The 21,992-nt window shown below is 48.3% G+C and overlaps 1 protein-coding gene across 1 annotated transcript in view; it reads right to left on the bottom strand.

Moving 5' to 3' along the window:
- The window catches only part of SLC4A2 (solute carrier family 4 member 2), a 234,807-nt gene that overhangs the window by 105,223 nt on the left and 107,592 nt on the right, over positions 1 to 21,992 (bottom strand). The window contains exon 3 of the mRNA XM_029587230.1: positions 3,171 to 3,339. Coding sequence (XP_029443090.1) covers positions 3,171 to 3,339 — 169 coding nt within the window. The remainder of the gene's footprint in view (positions 1 to 3,170; positions 3,340 to 21,992) is intronic.

Raw genomic sequence — 21,992 nt, 5'->3', positions numbered from 1 at the left:
CCCTCCTCCTCATCCTCCTCGCCTTCCTCTATAGTGGGGTTCTCCCCTGGTATGGACGCTCGCCGTTTTCTTTTCTTGCCCTTCCTCTGAGTCCCCTTCTTCCTCCGGGCCTCAGGGGGGAGGTGGGTGGAGAGGGGGTGGTGGATGTGATGAGAGGAGTGGCGGTGGTCTGCAAGTGGGCAAGAAATGCAGCTGCCAGAAATGCGAGACAGACAGACAAGCGACCAAGACCAAGGGACAACACAAAGATGGAGCTTCAGATTGGCAATAATCCTTCAGTAAGAGAGTTGCTTCTGACCGAAGCCCTCGGGGCACGCCTAACCCCCAGCTCAGGCTTTCAGAAGAGACATGAGATGCAATGGGAAGCAATGAATGCAGATCTCCCTCGTGCATATTCATTGTGGAAATCCTGAAAACCCGACCCCCGACGAACGAGTGGAGAACAACCACCTCAGAGCAGAACAAACAGCTTGAAGGACCTCAACACAGCGTCAGCAGCAAAGCCATCAACGCCCTCAGCAGGGACACAAAACTTAATTAAATACATTATAACGTCAGGGCAGCTCTCTCTCTCCTCAAGAACGGTAACACAACTGGGGACTGTGTTGAGTGACCACAAAGAAAAGGAACAAAACAAAAAACAAGAGACTCAAGTGGATGCACCATTAACAAATAATGAGCCTACAGACACACAAACAATAACACATAGGGAAGGCCTCCATTCATACGTCCCATTATACACAGAGAGAGACTTCGGACACACGCCCAATTATACAGAGAGAGAGAGAGAGAGCCCGCAGACACACATACAATAACACATAGGGAAGGCCTCCATTCATACGTCCCATTATACACAAAGAGAGCCTTCAGACACACACCCAATTATACACAGGGAGAGCTTGCAGACACACATCCCATTATACACAGAGAGAGCCTGCAGACACACATCCCATTATACACAGGGAGAGCCTGCAGACACACATCCCATTATACACAAAGAGAGCCTTCGGACACACACCCAATTATACACAGGGAGAGCTTGCAGCACACATCCCATTATACACAGAGAGAGCCTGCAGACACACATACAATAACACATAGGGAAGGCCTCCATTCATACGTCCCATTATACACAGAGAGAGCCTTCGGACACACACCCAATTATACACAGGGAGAGCCTGCAGACACACACCCCATTATACACAGGGAGAGCTTGCAGACACACATCCCATTATACACAGAGAGAGCCTGCAGACACACATCTCATTATAAACACAGGGAGAGCTTGCAGCACACATCCCATTATACACAGGGAGAGCCTGCAGGCACACATCCCATTATACACAGGGAGAGCTTGCAGACACACATCCCATTATACACAGGGAGAGCTTGCAGACACACACCCAATTATACACAGGGAGAGCTTGCAGCACACATCCCATTATACACAGAGAGAGCCTGCAGACACACATACAATAACACATAGGGAAGGCCTCCATTCATACGTCCCATTATACACAGAGAGAGCCTTCGGACACACACCCAATTATACACAGGGAGAGCCTGCAGACACACACCCCATTATACACAGGGAGAGCTTGCAGACACACATCCCATTATACACAGAGAGAGCCTGCAGACACACATCTCATTATAAACACAGAGAGAGCCTGCAGACCACATCCCATTATACACAGGGAGAGCTTGCAGACACACACCCCATTATACACAGGGAGAGCTTGCAGACACACATCCCATTATACACAGAGAGAGCCTGCAGACACACATCTCATTATAAACACAGGGAGAGCTTGCAGCACACATCCCATTATACACAGGGAGAGCCTGCAGGCACACATCCCATTATACACAGGGAGAGCCTGCAGACACACATCCCATTATACACACAGGGAGAGCCTGCAGACACACATCCCATTATACACACAGAGAGAGCCTGCAGACACACATCCCATTATATACAGGGAGAGCCTGCAGACGCACATCCCATTATACACACAGGGAGAGCCTGCAGATGCACATCCCATTATACACACAGAGAGAGCCTGCAGACGCACATCCCATTATACACACAGAGAGAGCCTGCAGACACACACCCCATTATACACACAGAGAGAGCCTGCAGACACACACCCCATTATACAGAGGGAGAGCCTGCAGACACACATCCCATTATACACAGGGAGAGCCTGCAGACACACATCCCATTATACACAGGGAGAGCCTGCAGACACACATCCCATTATACACACAGAGAGAGCCTGCAGACACACATCCCATTATACACACAGGGAGAGCCTGCAGACACACATCCCATTATACACAGGGAGAGCCTGCAGACACACATCCCATTATACACACAGGGAGAGCCTGCAGACACACATCCCATTATACACACAGGGAGAGCCTGCAGACGCACATCTCATTATACACAGGGAGAGCCTGCAGACACACATCCCATTATACACAGGGAGAGCCTGCAGACACACACCCCATTATACACACAGGGAGAGCCTGCAGACACACATCCCATTATACACAGGGAGAGCCTGCAGACACACATCCCATTATACACAGGGAGAGCCTGCAGACACACATCCCATTATACACAGGGAGAGCCTGCAGACACACATCCCATTATACACACAGGGAGAGCCTGCAGACACACATCCCATTATACACACAGAGAGAGCCTGCAGACACACGGTGCATTATACACACAGGGAGAGCCTGCAGACACACATCCCATTATACACAGGGAGAGCCTAAAACAGTGGTAATTTTCAGTGTTCCTTGGTATTAATGGTCCTTGTCTTATTGTTGAGTGGTCTGATATCTTTTTGCCGATTATTTTGGATTTATTGAATAATTGTTTTATTGGAATTCTCTTTGTTCACAACCTCTTTTCATGAAGAAATGTGCAAGAACAATTAATTATCCATTCACGGCTCTATACACCTGGATGCTCTCCCATGCTGCAGAGACTCCTCTCACTTTTGAAGCACAGGTCCCTCCACCCCTCCTAGCACAGCCTACCGCATCTCTCCCATAATGCCTAGCACTCGTCTTCATTCTGCACTACTCCCATCCCTCCCTACCCTAACCCCACCCCTTCTCCCGATGGCATCATCTGCACCAGGGCAGGGACCTACATTCAAAGTCCTCCTCGCTGTAGCTGCGTCCCAGCTCATCCACACTGCGGGGGTGGGATTCTTGCAGGATCTCCTCGAACCTCTCCACTCCCAGGGCCTTGTTCAGGTCCGTCTCCTCCTCCGGCTCTTCATAGCGCGGGGAGCTGAGGCTGGGGGTCTCCGGCTCCGGCTGGGGAGAGAAACGGTGGTTAGTCGCGGCAAAAAGGAGAAACCCAGCTCCACAACTACACAGCAGTAGCCGAATCCCTTCAGCTGGTCTGGCCCTGCCGCCCATATATCAGGCGAGAAACGACCAGAAGTCCTCTCGCTGTCACTCCCTCGTGGGTGAAGAGTGAGCGGCACTGTCCCCTTCCCTGCTGGTGTGCGCCGTCCAATCATCTCTCTGAACGGTCTCGCACAACGCGTGAAACCCTCTCAAACACATGGAGGGGCAGTTGTCAGAATACATGGACTTGTGTTCTTCCAAGGACCCCGAAGCGCTGCCAGAGCTGAGCTGAGCTCACGGGGAAGTTAAGAGCACACGTGCATGCGGCATGGACAGTGGTTTGTGCGTCACTTTTACCCCCGCTAGAAACACCGCCGGCTCTGGGAGTGCTCACGCTTATTTTCATGGACCTACCCGGCCAGAAGGTTCGTCTTTGAATATCAACTCACACACCTGCCTCAGTGACAGATTTTTGCTTTGTAAAGTTTTAATACACACAGGGGAGGCATTTGACACAATATGTTTCAGAAAAAAAAAAAAAAGAAAAATACACATAACTGGGAGTCAGGCTTCAGCATTTACAGTGCATAACTATACTTTAAACCCTAAAATATCAAAGCTAGCTAAATCAATATTCCCAGAATCTCCCCCCATTTTTTTCATATTTATCTGTCCTCAGGCAGCGAGTATGTAATGCTCTCTGTCAACGCCATTTCTGTCAATTGCATCTTCCAATGGAAACTTGCTCGGAGCACTTTCTCCGAACACCACATCAATATGCCTGGCTGCATGTAAACATTGATTAATAAGAATTGTGTGTGTGGCCAGACCTGTCTCCAATATCCCAGCAACCACAAACGATGTCAGTGAAAAAGTCACTGTTACATATAAACCTAATCCCTTCTTCTATATCTCTTCCCCAAACGGAGAATGGTATAGGACAGGACTACCCCACGTGAAAATATGTAGCCACGCTAGCAGATCTAGAGAAAGGAGTGAAGAATGTAGGACACCTATATACACGAGGCAAACGTTTAACTTTCAGCAAATAGAAATAGAATGCGCTGCTTGTTATATCTCATTCCAATCTCTATCATCTAATGCAATCTGCAAGTCTTCATTCCATTCCTGGATCATTGCATCTGGAAGACGAGCCATTCCTATTGTACAGTTATAAATATGAGAAAGAATGCAATCTGCAAGTCTTCATTCCATTCCTGGATCACTGCATCTGGAAGACGAGCCATTCCTATTGTACAGTTATAAAAATGAGAAAGAATGCAATCTGCAAGTCTTCATTCCATTCCTGGATCATTGCATCTGGAAGACGAGCCATTCCTTTTGTACAGTTATAAATATGAGAAAGAATGCAATTTGAAAGTCTTCATTCCATTCCTGGATCATTGCATCTGGAAGACGAGCCATTCCTATTGTACAGTTATAAATATGAGAAAGAATGCAATCTGCAAGTCTTCATTCCATTCCTGGATCACTGCATCTGGAAGACGAGCCATTCCTATTGTACAGTTATAAATATGAGAAAGAATGCAATCTGCAAGTCTTCATTCCATTCCTGGATCACTGCATCTGGAAGACGAGCCATTCCTTTTGTACAGTTATAAATATGAGAAAGAATGCAATCTGCAAGTCTTCATTCCATTCCTGGATCATTACATCTGGAAGACGAGCCATTCCTATTGTACAGTTATAAATATGAGAAAGAATGCAATCTGCAAGTCTTCATTCCATTCCTGGATCATTGCATCTGGAAGACAAGCCATTCCTATTGTACAGTTATAAATATGAGAAAGAATGCAATCTGCAAGTCTTCATTCCATTCCTGGATCATTGCATCTGGAAGACGAGCCATTCCTATTGTACAGTTATAAATATGAGAAAGAATGCAATCTGCAAGTCTTCATTCCATTCCTGGATCATTACATCTGGAAGACGAGCCATTCCTATTGTACAGTTATAAATATGAAAAAGAATGCAATCTGCAAGTCTTCATTCCATTCCTGGATCATTGCATCTGGAAGACGAGCCATTCCTATCGTACAGTTATAAATATGAAAAAGAATGCAATCTGCAAGTCTTCATTCCATTCCTGGATCATTGCATCTGGAAGACGAGCCATTCCTATCGTACAGTTATAAATATGAGAAAGAATGCAATCTGCAAGTCTTCATTCCATTCCTGATTCATTGCATCTGAAAGATGAGCCATTCCTATTATACAGTTTAAATATGAGAAAGAATGCAATCTGCAGGTCTTCATTCCATTCCTGGATCATTGCATCTGGAAGACATGCCATTCCTATTGTACAGTTATAAATATGAGAAAGAATGCAATCTGCAAGTCTTCATTCCATTCCTGGATCACTGCATCTGGAAGACGAGCCATTCCTATTATACAGTTATAAATATGAGAAAGAATGCAATCTGCAGGTCTTCATTCCATTCCTGGATCACTGCATCTGGAAGACGAGCCATTCCTATTATACAGTTAGAAATATGAGAAAGAATGCAATCTGTAGGTCTTCATTCCATTCCTGGATCACTGCATCTGGAAGACGAGCCATTCCTATTATACAGTTATAAATATGAGAAAGAATGCAATCTGCAAGTCTTCATTCCATTCATGGATCATTGCATCTGGAAGACGAGCCATTCCTATTGTACAGTTATAAATATGAGAAAGAATGCAATCTGCAGGTCTTCATTCCATTCCTGGATCATTGCATCTGGAAGACGAGCCATTCCTATTATACAGTTATAAATATGAGAAAGAATGCAATCTGCAAGTCTTCATTCCATTCCTGATTCATTGCATCTGAAAGATGAGCCATTCCTATTATACAGTTATAAATATGAGAAAGAATGCAATCTGCAAGTCTTCATTCCATTCATGGATCATTGCATCTGGAAGACGAGCCATTCCTATTATTGCTATTGATCCAATTAATAGCAGTGGCTATTCCCTAAGTATAATTGCTTAATAGCCATTAATGGACTTCTCCTCCAAGAACTTATCCAAACCTTTTTTAAACACAGCTACACTAACTGCACTAACCACATCCTCTGGCAACAAATTCCAGAGCTTTATTGTGCGTTGAGTAAGAAGAATTTTCTCCGATTCGTTTTAAATGTGCCCCATGCTAACTTCATGGAGTGTCCCTAAGATATGCATGAAGCCCACAGGCACTGGAAGGACCGTATTGGTGATTCTCATACATGAATGATCAAGGGGCTCTCTCTGTCTCCAGCCTCACCCCCTCCCCCTTCTATTCTGTTAGCAGAGCTATCACTTTATATAAATCCCAGCCTTCAGCTGGAAGTTGCACCTAAGACATTTTACCAGAGAGCTGAAGATATAAGAGAAAATATTATTAACCAGATTGATTCACAGGACAGGGATGAAGGAAGTTTATGGCAAGGGGAAAGCAGTTACATAAGGTTAACTGTACAAGAAATGATTTTTACTATTTCTGAACATTCGATTTTCAGTCTTTCCCCAAAGTCGGTCTCCAGGCGGATTACAATAAATGCAAATGAGCAGAGAAGGCATCAGCACAGTCTACAATCTAATCAGAGTTTGCAATTAACATGTCCAAGGTTGCTAGGCAACTCTTTCCCCTCCCTCCAGGGCTAATAATCTGGAGAAATAACGATTAACCCCATCCTGTCTGAATGGAAAGTCTTCTGTTGTTCCTCCGACATTCCCTAGAGAGGACAGGACAGGAAGGGGTGAGAAATGATAGGAGCATCACTGCCCCACTCCACAGCAGTCTCCTCCTCTCTTACTGCTCACCCCCTCTCCTCCCCCCTACCCACCATCAGCCCCCTTTTCTCGCTTCCTTCACCCCTGCCCAGCAGCTGCCTTGTTCACCTTTCTGAGTATGAGCCCTGGGGAAGGGGCTGGAGGGGCGAGCAGAGCAGCTCTCTGGCCTGTGCTTTCTCCTCCAGTGTCACCCACACCCCCTCCTGTTCCCTGTGCACTCTCCCAGGCAGGAGGCAGAGCAGCTCTCTGGCCTGTGCTTTCTCCTCCAGTGTCACCCACACCCCTCCTGTTCCCTGTGCACTCTTCGAGGGAGGAGCAGGAGGCAGAGCAGCTCTCTGGCCTGTGCTTTCTCCTCCAGCGTCACTCACACTCCTCCTGTTCCCTGTGCCCTCTCCCAAGCAGGAGGCAGAGCAGCTCTCTGGCCTGTGCTTTCTCCCCCAGCGTCACTCACACCCCTCCTGTTCCGTGTGCACTCTCCGAGGGAGGAGCAGGAGGCAGAGCAGCTCTCTGGCCTGTGCTTTCTCCTCCAGCGTCACTCACACTCCTCCTGTTCCCTGTGCCCTCTCCCAAGCAGGAGGCAGAGCAGCTCTCTGGCCTGTGCTTTCTCCCCCAGCGTCACTCACACCCCTCCTGTTCCGTGTGCACTCTCCGAGGGAGGAGCAGGAGGCAGAGCAGCTCTCTGGCCTGTGCTTTCTCCTCCAGCGTCACTCGCACCCCTCCTGTTCCCTGTGCACTCTCCGAGGGAGGAGCAGGAGGCAGAGCAGCTCTCTGGCCTGTGCTTTCTCCTCCAGCCTCACCCACACCCCCTCCTGTTCCCTGTGCACTCTCCCAGGCAGGAGCAGCTGGAGCAGGAGGCAGAGAAGCTTTTCTCTGTCCAGTGACATTCAGCCCCAGCTGGGAGGCAGCACATTTTTCACCTCCCACCTACACACACACACACACACACTAGGGATGGGCATTCGTTGCAAACATAAAACAAAAAGAGCAATGAAAACGTCTATTTCATTTTGTTTCATGAGTGCCACGAAACAAAAGAAAAAAAAATAACAAAATTTCATAGAAATGAGTATTTTGTGTTAGTGAGCACTGACGGGACGTCGTGCACGCTGCCTGAAAACGTTAGCAATAACTTGAAAGGTGTAAACCAGGGGAGCAGCCTTTTGAGCTAGAGGTATTGGTTCTGCCAAGGTTGCACGGTGGCGTTTGTGTGGGGGAAGGACCAGTGCCCGGTAACAAGAGATATAACAATAGCAACAAGTTCTAGTCAGCAAAAGGAAAAGCATTTAATGAAACTGAATACTGTACATTTGCCAATCCCTTTATGTTTTATGAAAGGGGCCCTGGCATTTTGGGATGTGCATACACTGAATGCTCCTGGTGGGTATGGGGGTGGCAGGTGAGAGAGGAGTGGTAACTGGTGAGAGAGGCAGCTTGGTGGATGTCTGGGTAACTGGGGGTGATTGTATACGGTGACAGGGGGGAGAGAGACTGGTTGGGGTGATGACTGGTGAGAAAGAGGCAGCTTGGAGTGTGTGGGGATGACTGATGAGAGGGGGAGTGACTGGGATGACTGTAAGGGGTGACAGGTGAGAGAGGAGTGGTAACTGGTAAGAGAGGCAGCTGGGTAACTGGGGATGACTGTATAGGGTGACAGGGGGGAGAGAGACTGGTTGGGGTGATGACTGTTGAGACAGAGGCAGCTTGGAGTGTGTGGGGGTGACTGGTGAGAGGGTTAGTGACTGTGAGGGGTGGCAGGTGAGAGAGGAGCGGTGCCTGGTGAGAGAGGCAGCTTGGTGTATGTCTGGGTAACTGGGGGTGAGACTGTATAGGGTGACAGGGGGGAGAGAGACAGGTTGGGGTGATGACTGTTGAGACAGAGGCAGCTTGGAGTGTGTGGGGATGACTGATGAGAGGGGGGAGTGACTGAGGTGACTGTATGGGGTGACAGGTGGGAGAGGTGTGTGGTAACTGGTGAGAGAGGCAGCCTGGTGTATGTGTGGGTAACTGGGGGTTACTGTATGGGCTGATGTGGGAGAGAGACTCGTTGGGGTGATGACTGGTGAGAGAGAGCAGGCCTGGTATGTGGGGGTGACTGGCGAGAGGGGGAGTGACTGGGGTGACTGGTGGGGTGGTGACTGGTGAGAAGAGGCAGCCTGGTGTGTGGGGGTGACTGTGTGGGGGTGACAGAATCACAGCAGGGGAATTCAAAGCATGCATATCCCAAAATGCCAGGGTCCCTATTCCTGAAATACAAAGGGACTTGCATTAAATGCTTTTGCTGACTATAACTTGCTGCAATTATTATATCACTTGTTTCTTTCCACTTGTTACTGGTCCTCCCCGCACAAACACCACCTTGCAACCTTGGCAGCACAAACAAGTAACTAAGGAGACAGCCAAGGGGAAGGGAGAACCAGACCTCCAGCTAAACGAACTGCTCCTCCAATTGACACCTTTTAATGTACGGGTAACATTTCCGGTTAGTGCGCAGTAAGTCTGAACTTAGGAAACCACGAAATAAACACTCCCAAAACCATTAAAATAAACCCAACAAATCAAACGGATAACGACTCAAACGAAAACCCATCAATGCACAACCCTAACGCGCGGGTTTTTTTGCCACCATAGCCACAGTCCTAGTGCGCCTTCGGCAAGTTCAGGGCTGCCCAGCTGAATTTACAACGTTGCAGGTATTAGAAAAAAACGTGTAAATAAATATTAAGAATTATGAATGTGAGAGGAAAACCGTCCTGAATTGGTATTACCGTAAGGAAGGTATCGCACCACCCCGTCCACAGCAGCCTGCCTCCTCCACATCTGGGAGGGACGGCCCTGACCTCCCAGAGTTAATGGAAAAGCCGCAGAATGTAAGGGAAAGTGAACTGCATGACCCTTTTATAGGGCTGGATCCACAGTGGCCCTGGACAACCCGTTTCCCATGCACAACCCTAAGGCCGCTGTCGGCACCGTCTCTTCTGGTCAAGCAATGCCTTAGGTCTGCAAAAGAGGCAAACCCCACTCTGGTAAAGCTGGGGGCGGAGGGAGGGATCCATCAGGGACTGCTCTCCTATATCGACTTGAAGTTTGGAGATTTGTGATCCATAAGACAAGGGACCCCACAGGCCAGATTCACGTGAGAGACGTTGGCAGTGACGCTTGATTCGCCTTTGACCCATTCTATAAGATTAAACCTGCAATATCAGCTGATACTGGTGCCACAGACCCTGGAACCCTTGAATTAGAAATAGGGAGGTGTCTCCATGCATTTATATAAACTACAAAAGGGCCTTGGGTCTTCCAAGGTCACATCCCTGCACGTGAAATGTCCTGCAAGGAAGACCTGCATTTATAGCAACTTAGCAGCCTTCCGTATGTGAATCGGACGTGGAAGTCTGATAACTGTTATTTGTATCTTCATGCAGGTGATGGGGCACTGTCCTAAGGCTGGACCAGGTGAGCTGGCAGCTTGTACCCAAGTAGTCCTTGAATGCAACAATGGAACAAGCCAAACAGACCTGCAGCCCCGGGGGACTCCCAATGCCTCTGTGAGGGAGTATGCAGGGAACTCCCTCGGTCTACCTTAAAGGGTCGGGCACAACTATCCCGCCCCAGCCTCCTTAAGGGTGAAACCTGCAGGGAGGAGCCCTTCACCAGAGCGCAAGACATCAGGGCCTAGGGGAGCATGGAGAGAGTTCCCGCGTGCTAAGACACGCTATGTCTGAAGACTAACTCTTGCCTGAAGCTAAGGTGAGCTGGGCTGCCGCATGTTGCTGCTATTATGAAAAACAGTGCGTAAATGCCCGCACCCTCCTGAGATTAAGGTGACTGCCGCACTGTTTGTCCTGAAGTGAAGGCTGGTGGCCATTTTGTTTGATTCATTTCACTGTAAATAAAGAGCAGTGAAGCACAGGCAGAGTCTTCTAGTGGTTTCCTCCGGCTGTAGCCAAGCCACTGACCGCTCGAGCTACCACAGCCTCTAATTTATACATATCTACAAGCACACAGGAAACGTTTCCCTTCTGACTGGCATCCCATGCTGTCTGCTTCAGGGGTAGGCCACAAATCCAAGATGGCACCTGGGGATTTCAGGCTCCCGGGCAGTCAGCTCCACCAAGTGGACTCAAACTCATAGGCAGCTATAAAAAAAGCTAATTGTGTGTCTCACAGCCATCCAGAAATGGACTGTACACCAACAGCTGGACAATACCAACACAAGCAACGAGCAGGAACACCAAATTAAATATAAGGCAAGATACAAGAAAGGGAAAAACAAGTCCCTGATCTGATAATTCCTATGAGTACCTCTGGTTTCTGAGCTATCACGCCCAATCCTACACAAGCGACACTGGCTCCCAGTCCCCTGCGGTCCAGCATTCAAAACCCTGACACCAAACCATAAAGCTCCGAGAAGAGAGAGACCTATCTGCATGGAGAAAAGCTGGCCCTGTGCGCGCCTTCCCTACCACCAAGGTTCTCACATGGTGCCGACGACAGAAGACATGAAGAGATATACCTCTCCCGGAGGAGCTCCCCTCCCATTACAGGAAGCAAGGGAAAGCTTGGCTTTCAGCTTATCCGAAAATGAGACCACGCTCTACCCATCCCAGACTGTTCCATCCAAACGTAGCCAGACAACGAGGACCCTTATTCCAGTGGGAAGAACCATGGCGTCACCTTCTTCCTAAAGCTGAGATAGCTTTGCTTCAACTCTCACCATCAAGGGCACCAAATTCCTCAGCTCCGGCCCACAGGCTCTTTACCACCTTACGAACCTCCTGTCTAGTTGGAACATAAACCGATGCTGCTGTTAAAAGCGCAAATTTCAGTAACTCCTAATCCTATTTTGTAAATAACTAGCACCTTATATATATATCATGGTCATTAGCAGAAATTGTGCTCTCTTTTCAACAAGCAACCAATGAAGGCGAGTCAGTAAAGGGGACATCGCACTCACCCGTCTTGGGAGACCTAAAATTAGATGAGCTACCGTCTTATGTATCATTTGCAAACCATGTATACTTTTTTTTGGGAAGACCCACCAACAGAATATTACAGTAATCAATACCTGAACCACCAATCGAAAAACTGAAATATTAAGATACCCAGGTAGCATTCTCAACTGTCTAAGCCTATAGAAGACCCTCTAAACCACCACAGAAATATGAAAATCCAGATTCAGAGTATTATCTTACTACACCCCCAAGTTTCTTTTTTTCCCCCCAGTCGTCAGACCCCTTATATTCAAAGACAATAACTTGTATGGATTATCAACCTCTCCCCCCACATACATCCATTCTGTCTTTCCCACGTTCACTATCAACTTCTGAGATTGAAACCAGCTTAGCATCCCACCCAACCCATCACATATCGCTTCAGCAACACAGTTTCATCCTTTCCCACTGGAAACAGAAGCTGATCATCATCTGCAAAATTAAACCCCGTAAATCCACCCTAAACGTTGCAAAAAAAAGACCGAACAAAGGAGATAATGGTGATCCCTAAGGCAGCCAACATTTAACTGTACAGAGCAGGAAACTCACCCCTCACTTGACCAGCCAGTCCAAAAGGACATTAGCCAATTCAATATGGTCCCACCTACCCCCAACGTCTTGCATCTCTCCAAAATCAACCCACGATCCACCAAGTCAAAAGCACTTGATAAATCCAACAATATCAAAACCAAGGAAATCCTCATCTCTACATTGCAAAACCTCATCTTGTACTGCTGCTAAAATCATCTCTTGTGCCACATCCCTTCCTAAAACCGCCTGACACCCATTCAACCCCTTAACCTCATCCGCATAACTAGTCAACGGAGAACACACTACTTTCTCAATTACTTTAGATAAGTAGGAGCAATTAGATGTGGGATGGTAACAAGCACAATTCATCCTATCCAAGGCGGCTAATTTCAAAATAGGGGTCATCCCTGACTTTTTCAACACAAGAGCAGGCCGATACAGTGTAGTGCGCTCGGTCGAGTGCACCGTCTAGCCCCCCTGTCTGGCCGCGCGTTTTTGACGTGTGGTCAACCCCCCCTCCCCGAAACTAATAGTGCTCATCATATGCAAATGCATGTTGATGAGCCTATTAGTCAGTCACCCGCAATACAGAAAGTAAAATGTGCAGTGTGTTTATAGTTTGTAATTTCATTCTGCTTTTTAATTGATAGGGATATGTTAGAATTTTTTAGCTCAGGTGAGTTTTTAGTTACAGGCACTTGGACTACTTTTCTAATTATTGGAACCTCACTGTCGGGATGCCCTAATTCTAATGCATCATTAGTATCCTTTAAAGATACATCTCTCCGAACCATGCGCTGCTGAGCGACTGTCGGCTTTCCCCTTTGTTCTAGTTTAAAAGCTGCTCTAGCTCCTTTTTAAAGGTTAGCGCCAGCAGTCTGGTTCCATCCTGTGTTAAGGTAGAGACACAGCACTACTTCGTGGCACCCCAAAACGATGGGATTGTCCTGGGGCATTCCCACGTTGGACACTGGAGACGACACAGTGGACCTTTCGCTGGTTCCTGTGCCTCCGGAGTTAAGCACGGCACCCTGTGTGGAACCAGTGGGGTAAACACTTCCTGCGGTGGTCATGTGCAGAACGTTTTTGTGCAACGCATCATCTATGAGATGTGGGATTACTCCTACCCGTATGATCCGCTCCCGGTAATGGCCATCGTGGAACGGAGATCTCGACTGATTTAAAATGGGAAATAGCCTACGAGACCTTCCCTGGGATCACTCCACGATCCGAGCCACAATTAGCAAAAAGGAAGGGGCATCCGAAAACACACCATGGTGATAGTGGGGGGGAAAAAGGCAAGCCCCATCTGTATTCTGAGATTAGTATCTTACTGGGGGGAGGGGGGGGGGGCAGATCCCAGCTGGTATTGACCTTGAGGAACTAAAGGTCAGCAGAAGGGCATTGCTTTTTGTTGTCTGTGTCCTATATGAATAAAGTTTAGGGAGTGGGGGTCTAATCCAGCCTGAAGTAGATCACCTGCCTTTTCAAGCAGCCAGGAAGGCCAGAAAATTATTTGTTCAAGGACTGATTTAATCAAGTTCTTTGTGTGGCTAAACAAAGGGAAAGTATGTCCTTTGGTTTGACTTTCACATTGCTTTTATTGGAAAAACTTGAGAAAACCTTGAAAAAAAAATTACTAAAACTATTTTGGAAAAATTATGAAAAAAGTATAAAAATTCTTGAAAAAACACCACTTCTTGTCGTTGCCTATCCCTTTATTCTTCTGTATAACGCCTGTTCTCTTTGTGGCAGGTTTGTATTCTCCTAAACGTAATGAGTTTCTCCTGCCAGGGAAAAGCTTTATGCAGCTACTCAGAAGGGAAGAATTTCAATCTCTCCGCCCCAGAGAGAACCATTACATTGAATTTGGGGAATTGTATTGGTTTGTATTACAATCCCGATCTCTAGCTGCGGTCTGTATGGCGAAGTCATTTAAACTGTTGGAATTAAGCTGGAGAGAGAGAGAGAGCACTCTAATCCCTTCCCAGGATTTACTATGGCGAAGGAGGTAGAGGAGAAATAAAACGCCAGGGGTGTGGTGCACACACTTCCCCCAGGAGAGGAGATCCTCAAGCTCTGGGGGGTGCCTGAGAAAAAGGTCCTTCTCCCAAAGGAAACAGCGAACGAATGCGACGCGATATCGTGCCACGCTCCCGGGTGACAGCGAAGGCATGCGACGCAATATCGTGCCACGTTCCCGGGTGACAGCGAAGGAATGCGATGCGATATCGTGCCACGCTCCCGGGTGACAGCGAAGGAATGCGACGCGATATCGTGCCAAGCTCCCGGGCGACAGCGAAGGAATGAGACGCGATATCGTGCCACGCTCCCGGGCGACAGCGAAGGAATGAGACGCGATATCGTGCCACGCTCCCGGGCGACAGCGAAGGCATGAGACGCGATATTGTGCCACGCTCCCGGGTGACAGCGAAGGCATGTGACGCAATATCGTGCCACGTTCCCGGGTGACAGCGAAGGAATGCGACGCGATATCGTGCCAAGCTCCCGGGTAACAGCGAAGGCATGTGACGCGATATCGTGCCACGCTCCCGGGCGACAGCGAAGGAATGAGACGCGATATCGTGCCACGCTCCCGGGCGACAGCGAAGGAATGCGACGCGATATCGTGCCACGCTCCCGGGCGACAGCGAAGGAATGAGACGCGATATCGTGCCACGCTCCCGGGCGACAGCGAAGGAATGAGACGCGATATCGTGCCACGCTCCCGGGCGACAGCGAAGGAATGCGACGCGATATCGTGCCACGCTCCCGGGCGACAGCGAAGTAATGCGACGCGATATCGTGCCACGCTCCCGGGCGACAGCGAAGGAATGCGACGCGATATCGTGCCACGCTACCGGGCGACAGCGAAGGCATGCGACGTGATATCGTGCCACGCTCCCGGGCGACAGCGAAGGAATGAGACGCGATATCGTGCCACGCTCCCGGGCGACAGCGAAGGAATGCGACGCGATATTGTGCTATGCTCACGGGTAACACTGAAGGAATGCGACGCGATAGGTAACAGTGAAGGAATGCGATGTGATATTGTGCCATGCTCACGGGTAACAGTGAAGGAATGCGACGTGATATTGTGCCACGCTCATGGGTAACAGTGAAGGAATGCGACGTGATATTGTGCCACGCTCATGGGTAACAGCGAAGGAATGCTATGTGATATTGTGCCATGCTCCCGGGTAACAGTGAAGGAATGCGACGTGATATTGTGCCACGCTCCCGGGTAACAGTGAAGGAATGCGACGTGATATTGTGCCACGCTCCCGGGTAACAGTGAAGGAATGCGACGTGATATTGTGCCACGCTCCCGGGTAACAGTGAAGGAATGCGACGTGATATTGTGCCACGCTCCCAGGTAACAGTGAAGGAATGCGACGTGATATTGTGCCACGCTCACGGGTAACAGCGAAGGAATGCGATGTGATATTGTGCCATGCTCCCGGGTAACAGGGAAGGAATGCAACGTGATATTGTGCCACGCTCACGGGTAACAGCGAAGGAATGCGATGTGATATTGTGCCATGCTCCCGGGTAACAGTGAAGGAATGCGACGTGATATTGTGCCATGCTCCCGGGTAACAGTGAAGGAATGCGACGTGATATTGTGCCACGCTCACGGGTAACAGCGAAGGAATGCGATGTGATATTGTGCCATGCTCCCGGGTAACAGTGAAGGAATGCGACGTGATATTGTGCCACGCTCACGGGTAACAGCGAAGGAATGCGATGTGATATTGTGCCATGCTCCCGGGTAACAGTGAAGGAATGTGACGTGATATTGTGCCACGCTCATGGGTAACAGTGAAGGAATGCGATGTGATATTGTGCCACGCTCACGGGTAACAGTGAAGGAATGCGATGCGATATTGTGCTATGCTCACAGGTAACAGTGAAGGAATGCGACGTGATATTGTGCCACGCTCACGGGTAACAGTGAAGGAATGCGATGCGATATTGTGCTATGCTCACAGGTAACAGTGAAGGAATGCGACGTGATATTGTGCCACGCTCACGGGTAACAGTGAAGGAATGCGATGCGATATTGTGCTATGCTCACAGGTAACAGTGAAGGAATGCGACGTGATATTGTGCTATGCTCACAGGTAACAGTGAAGGAATGCGATGTAATATTGTGCCATGCTCCCGGGTAACAGGGAAGGAATGCGACGTGATATTGTGCCACGCTCACGGGTAACAGCGAAGGAATGCGATGTGATATTGTGCCATGCTCCCGGGTAACAGTGAAGGAATGCGATGTGATATTGTGCCATGCTCCCGGGTAACAGTGAAGGAATGCGACGTGATATTGTGCCACGCTCACGGGTAGCAGCGAAGGAATGCGATGTGATATTGTGCCATGCTCCCGGGTAACAGTGAAGGAATGTGACGTGATATTGTGCCACGCTCATGGGTAACAGTGAAGGAATGCGATGTGAAATTGTGCCACGCTGCCGAGTAACAGCGGAGGAATGCGACGTGATATTGTGCCACGCTCACGGGTAACAGTGAAGGAATGTGATGTGATATTGTGCTATGCTCACAGGTAACAGTGAAGGAATGCGACGTGATATTGTGCCACGCTCACGGGTAACAGTGAAGGAATGCGACGCGATATTGTGCTATGCTCACAGCTTCCAGCCTTCCCATCTTCAGGAATCAAGACGGCTGCTTAATGTGCTCCACCTGGAAGGGAACTTACAGCTCCTCTGGGGTTCCTGTGATTGTGCGTCACGTTTACCTCTCTATGGGAAGAAACATTTTGCAGCTGTAACATCATCAGTTTTTCTTTTCGCAGGAGGGGGAGAGATGTGGCACCCATGTCACAAGAAGTGCAGAGAGATTAACAGTGCTAATAGGTTTGATAACAGAGTGAGTGAGGGTTTCCTCCTCATGGGAGCCCTGAATGGTTTTAAACAGGGGGTGAACGTCTGCTGAACGTGCATGGGATGTGCATGGGGAAGAGGTTAATCTGGAACCAGTGCAGGAATATTCCCGAGCTCTGGGTCAGCTGTGCGTCAGACAAGGGGGGTCCCACCCATCCTCAGGGGCTCGGTCATCGAGGGGAAGTGATAAAAACCCCGACTCTGCTGAGTCTGGGGCTGCTCCAGATTGCACGGAGCTGTGACCCTCTGCCAGGGTTACAGGAGGAGGCAGCAGGAGCGGGGCAGGGATTCTCCTCCAAACATCCCCAGAGGCCTGAGGAGAGGAAGCAGAGGGTGCAGTACAGCCTGGGGGTTACAGGGTTAAGCCTGTGCCGGAGGGAACTTGTGCTGGGGCTCGCAGGGTCCTGGGGCTGCACCAGAAGGATTTTCCCTTGAGCTGAGCACTAATCCTTGTGAAGTAAGTGTTTGATAACTGAGGATAGGAAAGAGAGGAGCAGGCTGGTTACTGTAAGAGAGCGAGGAGAAAAGAAACAAGGTAACCGGAGCCCCCGTGGCTGCTGTGAGGAGAGGAGTTAGAGATTTCCTGGCACTGTAACTCTGCTCATTTCTGCATCTCCCTGAGCTGTCATTACGTCTCAGTCAGAAGATCCTGCACTAAACCCCTTATTACCTGGAGCTCGGCTCCAGCCTGGGGAGTGGTTTGGGTGTGGGGAGGCTCCTCAGCCTGGTTATCCTGCCCCCCAGCTCACGGCCCCGGAGATTTAGTTCTCACCTGGGGACAGGGACCACTCCGCTCCCTGAGGCTGGGAAGGTGACCCCAGCTGTATATAGGGGGTTACACAGCCAGTGGAGAAAGAATAAATTGTTATTTAGATGCAGATGGGATGAGAGATCAGCTGGGGTTTATGCATTCAGGGCTTGGAAGCAGTAATTACTGGTGGGAACTGTTAAAGAGATGGTGCACGGCTCTACGTGTCAAGAAAGTGCTCACCTTCTGGAAGGACCTGAATTTTACGAGACTTGTAAAAAGCAGAAGCCCACATTCAGCCAGCGGCCAGCTCGCAGAGTCAGCCGGATGAATTATCTGGCTAATCTGCAGGGATACTGGGCAATGCGGCCGCCACCTTAAATTACTTCTTCTCTGCAGCCTTCCATACAACTGACCATGGTGTTTCACTCTCTGCATTCAGGGGCACTAGGACTCTCTCGCCATGTCCTGGCAGGGCTCACCTCTTTCCTTTCAAAGCGGTTTCTACAAGTTAAGGTGGAGTCCCATCCCTCGTGCAAGGCTCCCACGGTTACCTGCAGTGCTGTTCGACATCTACATGCCACCTTTCTGCAGAGTACTGCCGGGTCTGGGATTACACTACAGACCGTATGCAGATGGCACACAAGGTTTTTTCCCCCCCCCCCCAATTAAACCAGCTTGGACTGAAACCGAACAGGTTTTGACCCATTATCTCACTGTTATCCAAAGCTGGTCAAGTCAAAACAAATTAGCATTAGACATTCAGAAAACTGAAATAATTCCCTTCATGCAACGCTCCATCCGGACTCTAATTGATCAACGAATTCTAATGACCAAAATCTTGGCATCCAAATGAATCCATCATTGATCCTGATTGTGCAGGTGGAAAGCTTAATGCAAACGTCATATCACAAACCAAACTTATTGCGACATCTTAAACCATTTCTCGATGCTACGGACTTCCGTACCATCTTACAGGCGCTGTTGTTCTCTAGTATGGACTATTGCAATTCATTACTCATCGGTCTGCCTAATTTCGTTATTCAGCCTTTACAAATCATTGCTGCCCGTTTATTAACAGTTACACCAATCCATGAACACATTACTCCGGTATTACAATATCAACACTGGTCGCCTATAGCTTTCCGAGTTCGGTATAAGCTGCCTATGATTATCCCCTCTCTCTTTAACAACGTGCACTCGCCATGGATAAATGCAATTATGAAGATACACACCCCTGTAAGATCGCTCCGATCAGCAGACCCGAATCCGGTGGATATCCGCTCCCCTAAAATGGCATGTCTCGATGAAACCAGGGAAAGAGCTCTCTCGATAGCGGGTCCGACCCTTGAAAGACCCTAGCTTCTTTAAAAAAGCTCTGAAAACCTGTTTATTTAAACAAGCTTTTAAAGAAGGATAATCCGTTTTATGTTTCTTGTATTATGTGATGTTTGTTTTATAATTAACGTATGCAATTTTGATTATTTTAGCTATGAAAATTATATTGTGCCCCGCCCTAAACACAAGACGGTCGGGTCAAAAATGTTTCAAATAAATAAATACGTAAGGTCTTCCCCGCGTGTCTGCAGAGTTTAGTTTCCTCCCCATTTCAGTTTTCCCGGATATTCAGTGAGACGTACATGCCACGAGTCTTCTGCAGAATATACTCATATAAAGTTCGGACGGAGCGTGTAACTTTACTCGAACTGCGTGCAATTACCGGGGTCAAGTTAAGCTCGACACCTCTACCGACGTCTTCTATCTGCACAAAACGTATGCATTCAGCAAGAGAAAATGTTCCGTTTTTCTGTGCTGGGCAAAATACAAACGATATCAGAAATGTACATTTCCCAAAGCTGAGGAAAAAACTCTTCTCCCAAAAGAATAGGCAGGAAAAAAATCCATCAAAAAAGATCCACAAAACTAGAAAGTCAAACCAAAGGCAGCTGTGGTGACCCCCTAACCTGGGTCATGGGGTGAGGCTGCAGCAGGGTGAGGCGGGCAGAGCAGGCCAGATCTAGGAGGAGAAGACCGAAGCAGACATCATCAACCTGGCTGAGAGGTTGCCTCCTTACATCTTGGTATTTTCCCCCTGGATCCCTGCTGTTGTCTTTTCTTGTCTCAGGACAGTGGTGATTCTGTTTAGAGTGGCTGAGAATCTGTGGAGATTTCGGGAGGACGTTGCTGTCACCCTTCCTGCCCAGGAGTGGCAAAACGAGAAGAGTTATTTTTCCCTACAGCCTGAACCTTTCATTCTAAAAGGTCTCCCTGTTTGTCATGTGAAGAGGAGAACTGTGAGTAAGATTTGCTGTTCCATTTGGAGAGCCCACCAAAGCAGATGCAATGGAGAAGGTACAGAGAAGGGCGATCAATATGAGGAAAGACTAAAGAGGTTAGGGCTGTTCAGCTTGGAGAAGAGACGGCTGAGGGGGATATGATAGAGGTGTTTAAGATCATGAGAGGTCTAGAACGGGTAGATGTGAATCGGTTATTTACTCTTTCGGATAATAGAAAGACTAGGGGGCACTCCATGAAGTTAGCATGGGGCACATTTAAAACTAATCGGAGAAAATTCTTTTTCACTCAACGCACAATTAAACTCTGGAATTTGTTGCCAGAGGATGTGGTTAGTGCAGTTACTGTTGCTGGGTTTAAAAAAGGTTTGGATAAGTTCTTGGAGGAGAAGTCCATTAATTGCTATTAATCAAGTTTACTTAGGGAATAGCCACTGCTATTAATTGCATCAGTAGCATGGGATCTTCTTAGTGTTTGGGTAATTGCCAGGTAATTGTAAGCCTGGATTGGCCTCTGTTGGAAACAGGATGCTGGGCTTGATGGATGCTCAGTCTTGAACCAGTTTTGCAGCTTCTTAAGTTGTTGCGTTCTTACAAGGAGCTACACAGCAGAAAATAAATGAAATGAGATATGCTGACAATGCTGGTAAAAAGGCCAGCAACAAATCGTTACTAGCTCCTGGCTGTGAAATTTCCTGGATGAAGATTTTAGCCCCATCCCCCTTGTCCCAGGCTGTCTGTCTCCATTAAGTCCTGCAGCTGTGCCTTCTGGGGTAGCGTGCGCTTTGCAAAGTAAGTGTGGAGGACTCGAAAAACTTCCTCACGGCCACTGGCACAACAGCACAAACATTGCCCTCAGGCCCATGGCTGCCCTGAAAGAGGATGCATCAGTCCATGGGGTAAGAAGAAATGGTGCTCGTGACTGGATGGTGGCAGGGACGGCCTTGCTGGTAGCTGAATTGGCCAAAATGAGCCAGACGATAAAGAGTGGACCAGTGGTGAAGAGCAATGGGCTGAGAACCAGGGACACCCGCTCTCAAAGTCTGTTCCTCCCACTAATATAAAAAACCCCAAATAAATAAATAAAATAATGCTCCTTGTGCCCATCAGTTTACTCTCCTATTGCCTCAGGTACAAACTTAAGATAAGCTCTTCAGGGCAGTATCATGGGGGCACTGTTTACGTTGCACTTGCCTTGACAGGAATGAACCTCATTGGTAAGCCATGGCACCTTGGGGATGACCTCAATCTCTCGTCTCAGTACTTGCATCGTACCAAAGAGAGCCTCCTTCTGGAGGTCTTAAGGTACAATCTTAACAGGCAACAGATCAAGATCCACTTGGAAATTTTTCTTAATCAGACCGCCGGC

Source organism: Rhinatrema bivittatum, chromosome 2 (genome assembly GCF_901001135.1).
Source record: "Rhinatrema bivittatum chromosome 2, aRhiBiv1.1, whole genome shotgun sequence".
In the NCBI taxonomy this organism is placed as follows: Eukaryota; Metazoa; Chordata; class Amphibia; order Gymnophiona; family Rhinatrematidae; genus Rhinatrema; species Rhinatrema bivittatum.
Note: the sequence above shows the minus strand (reverse complement) of the source record. Positions and strands in the feature narration are given on the sequence as shown.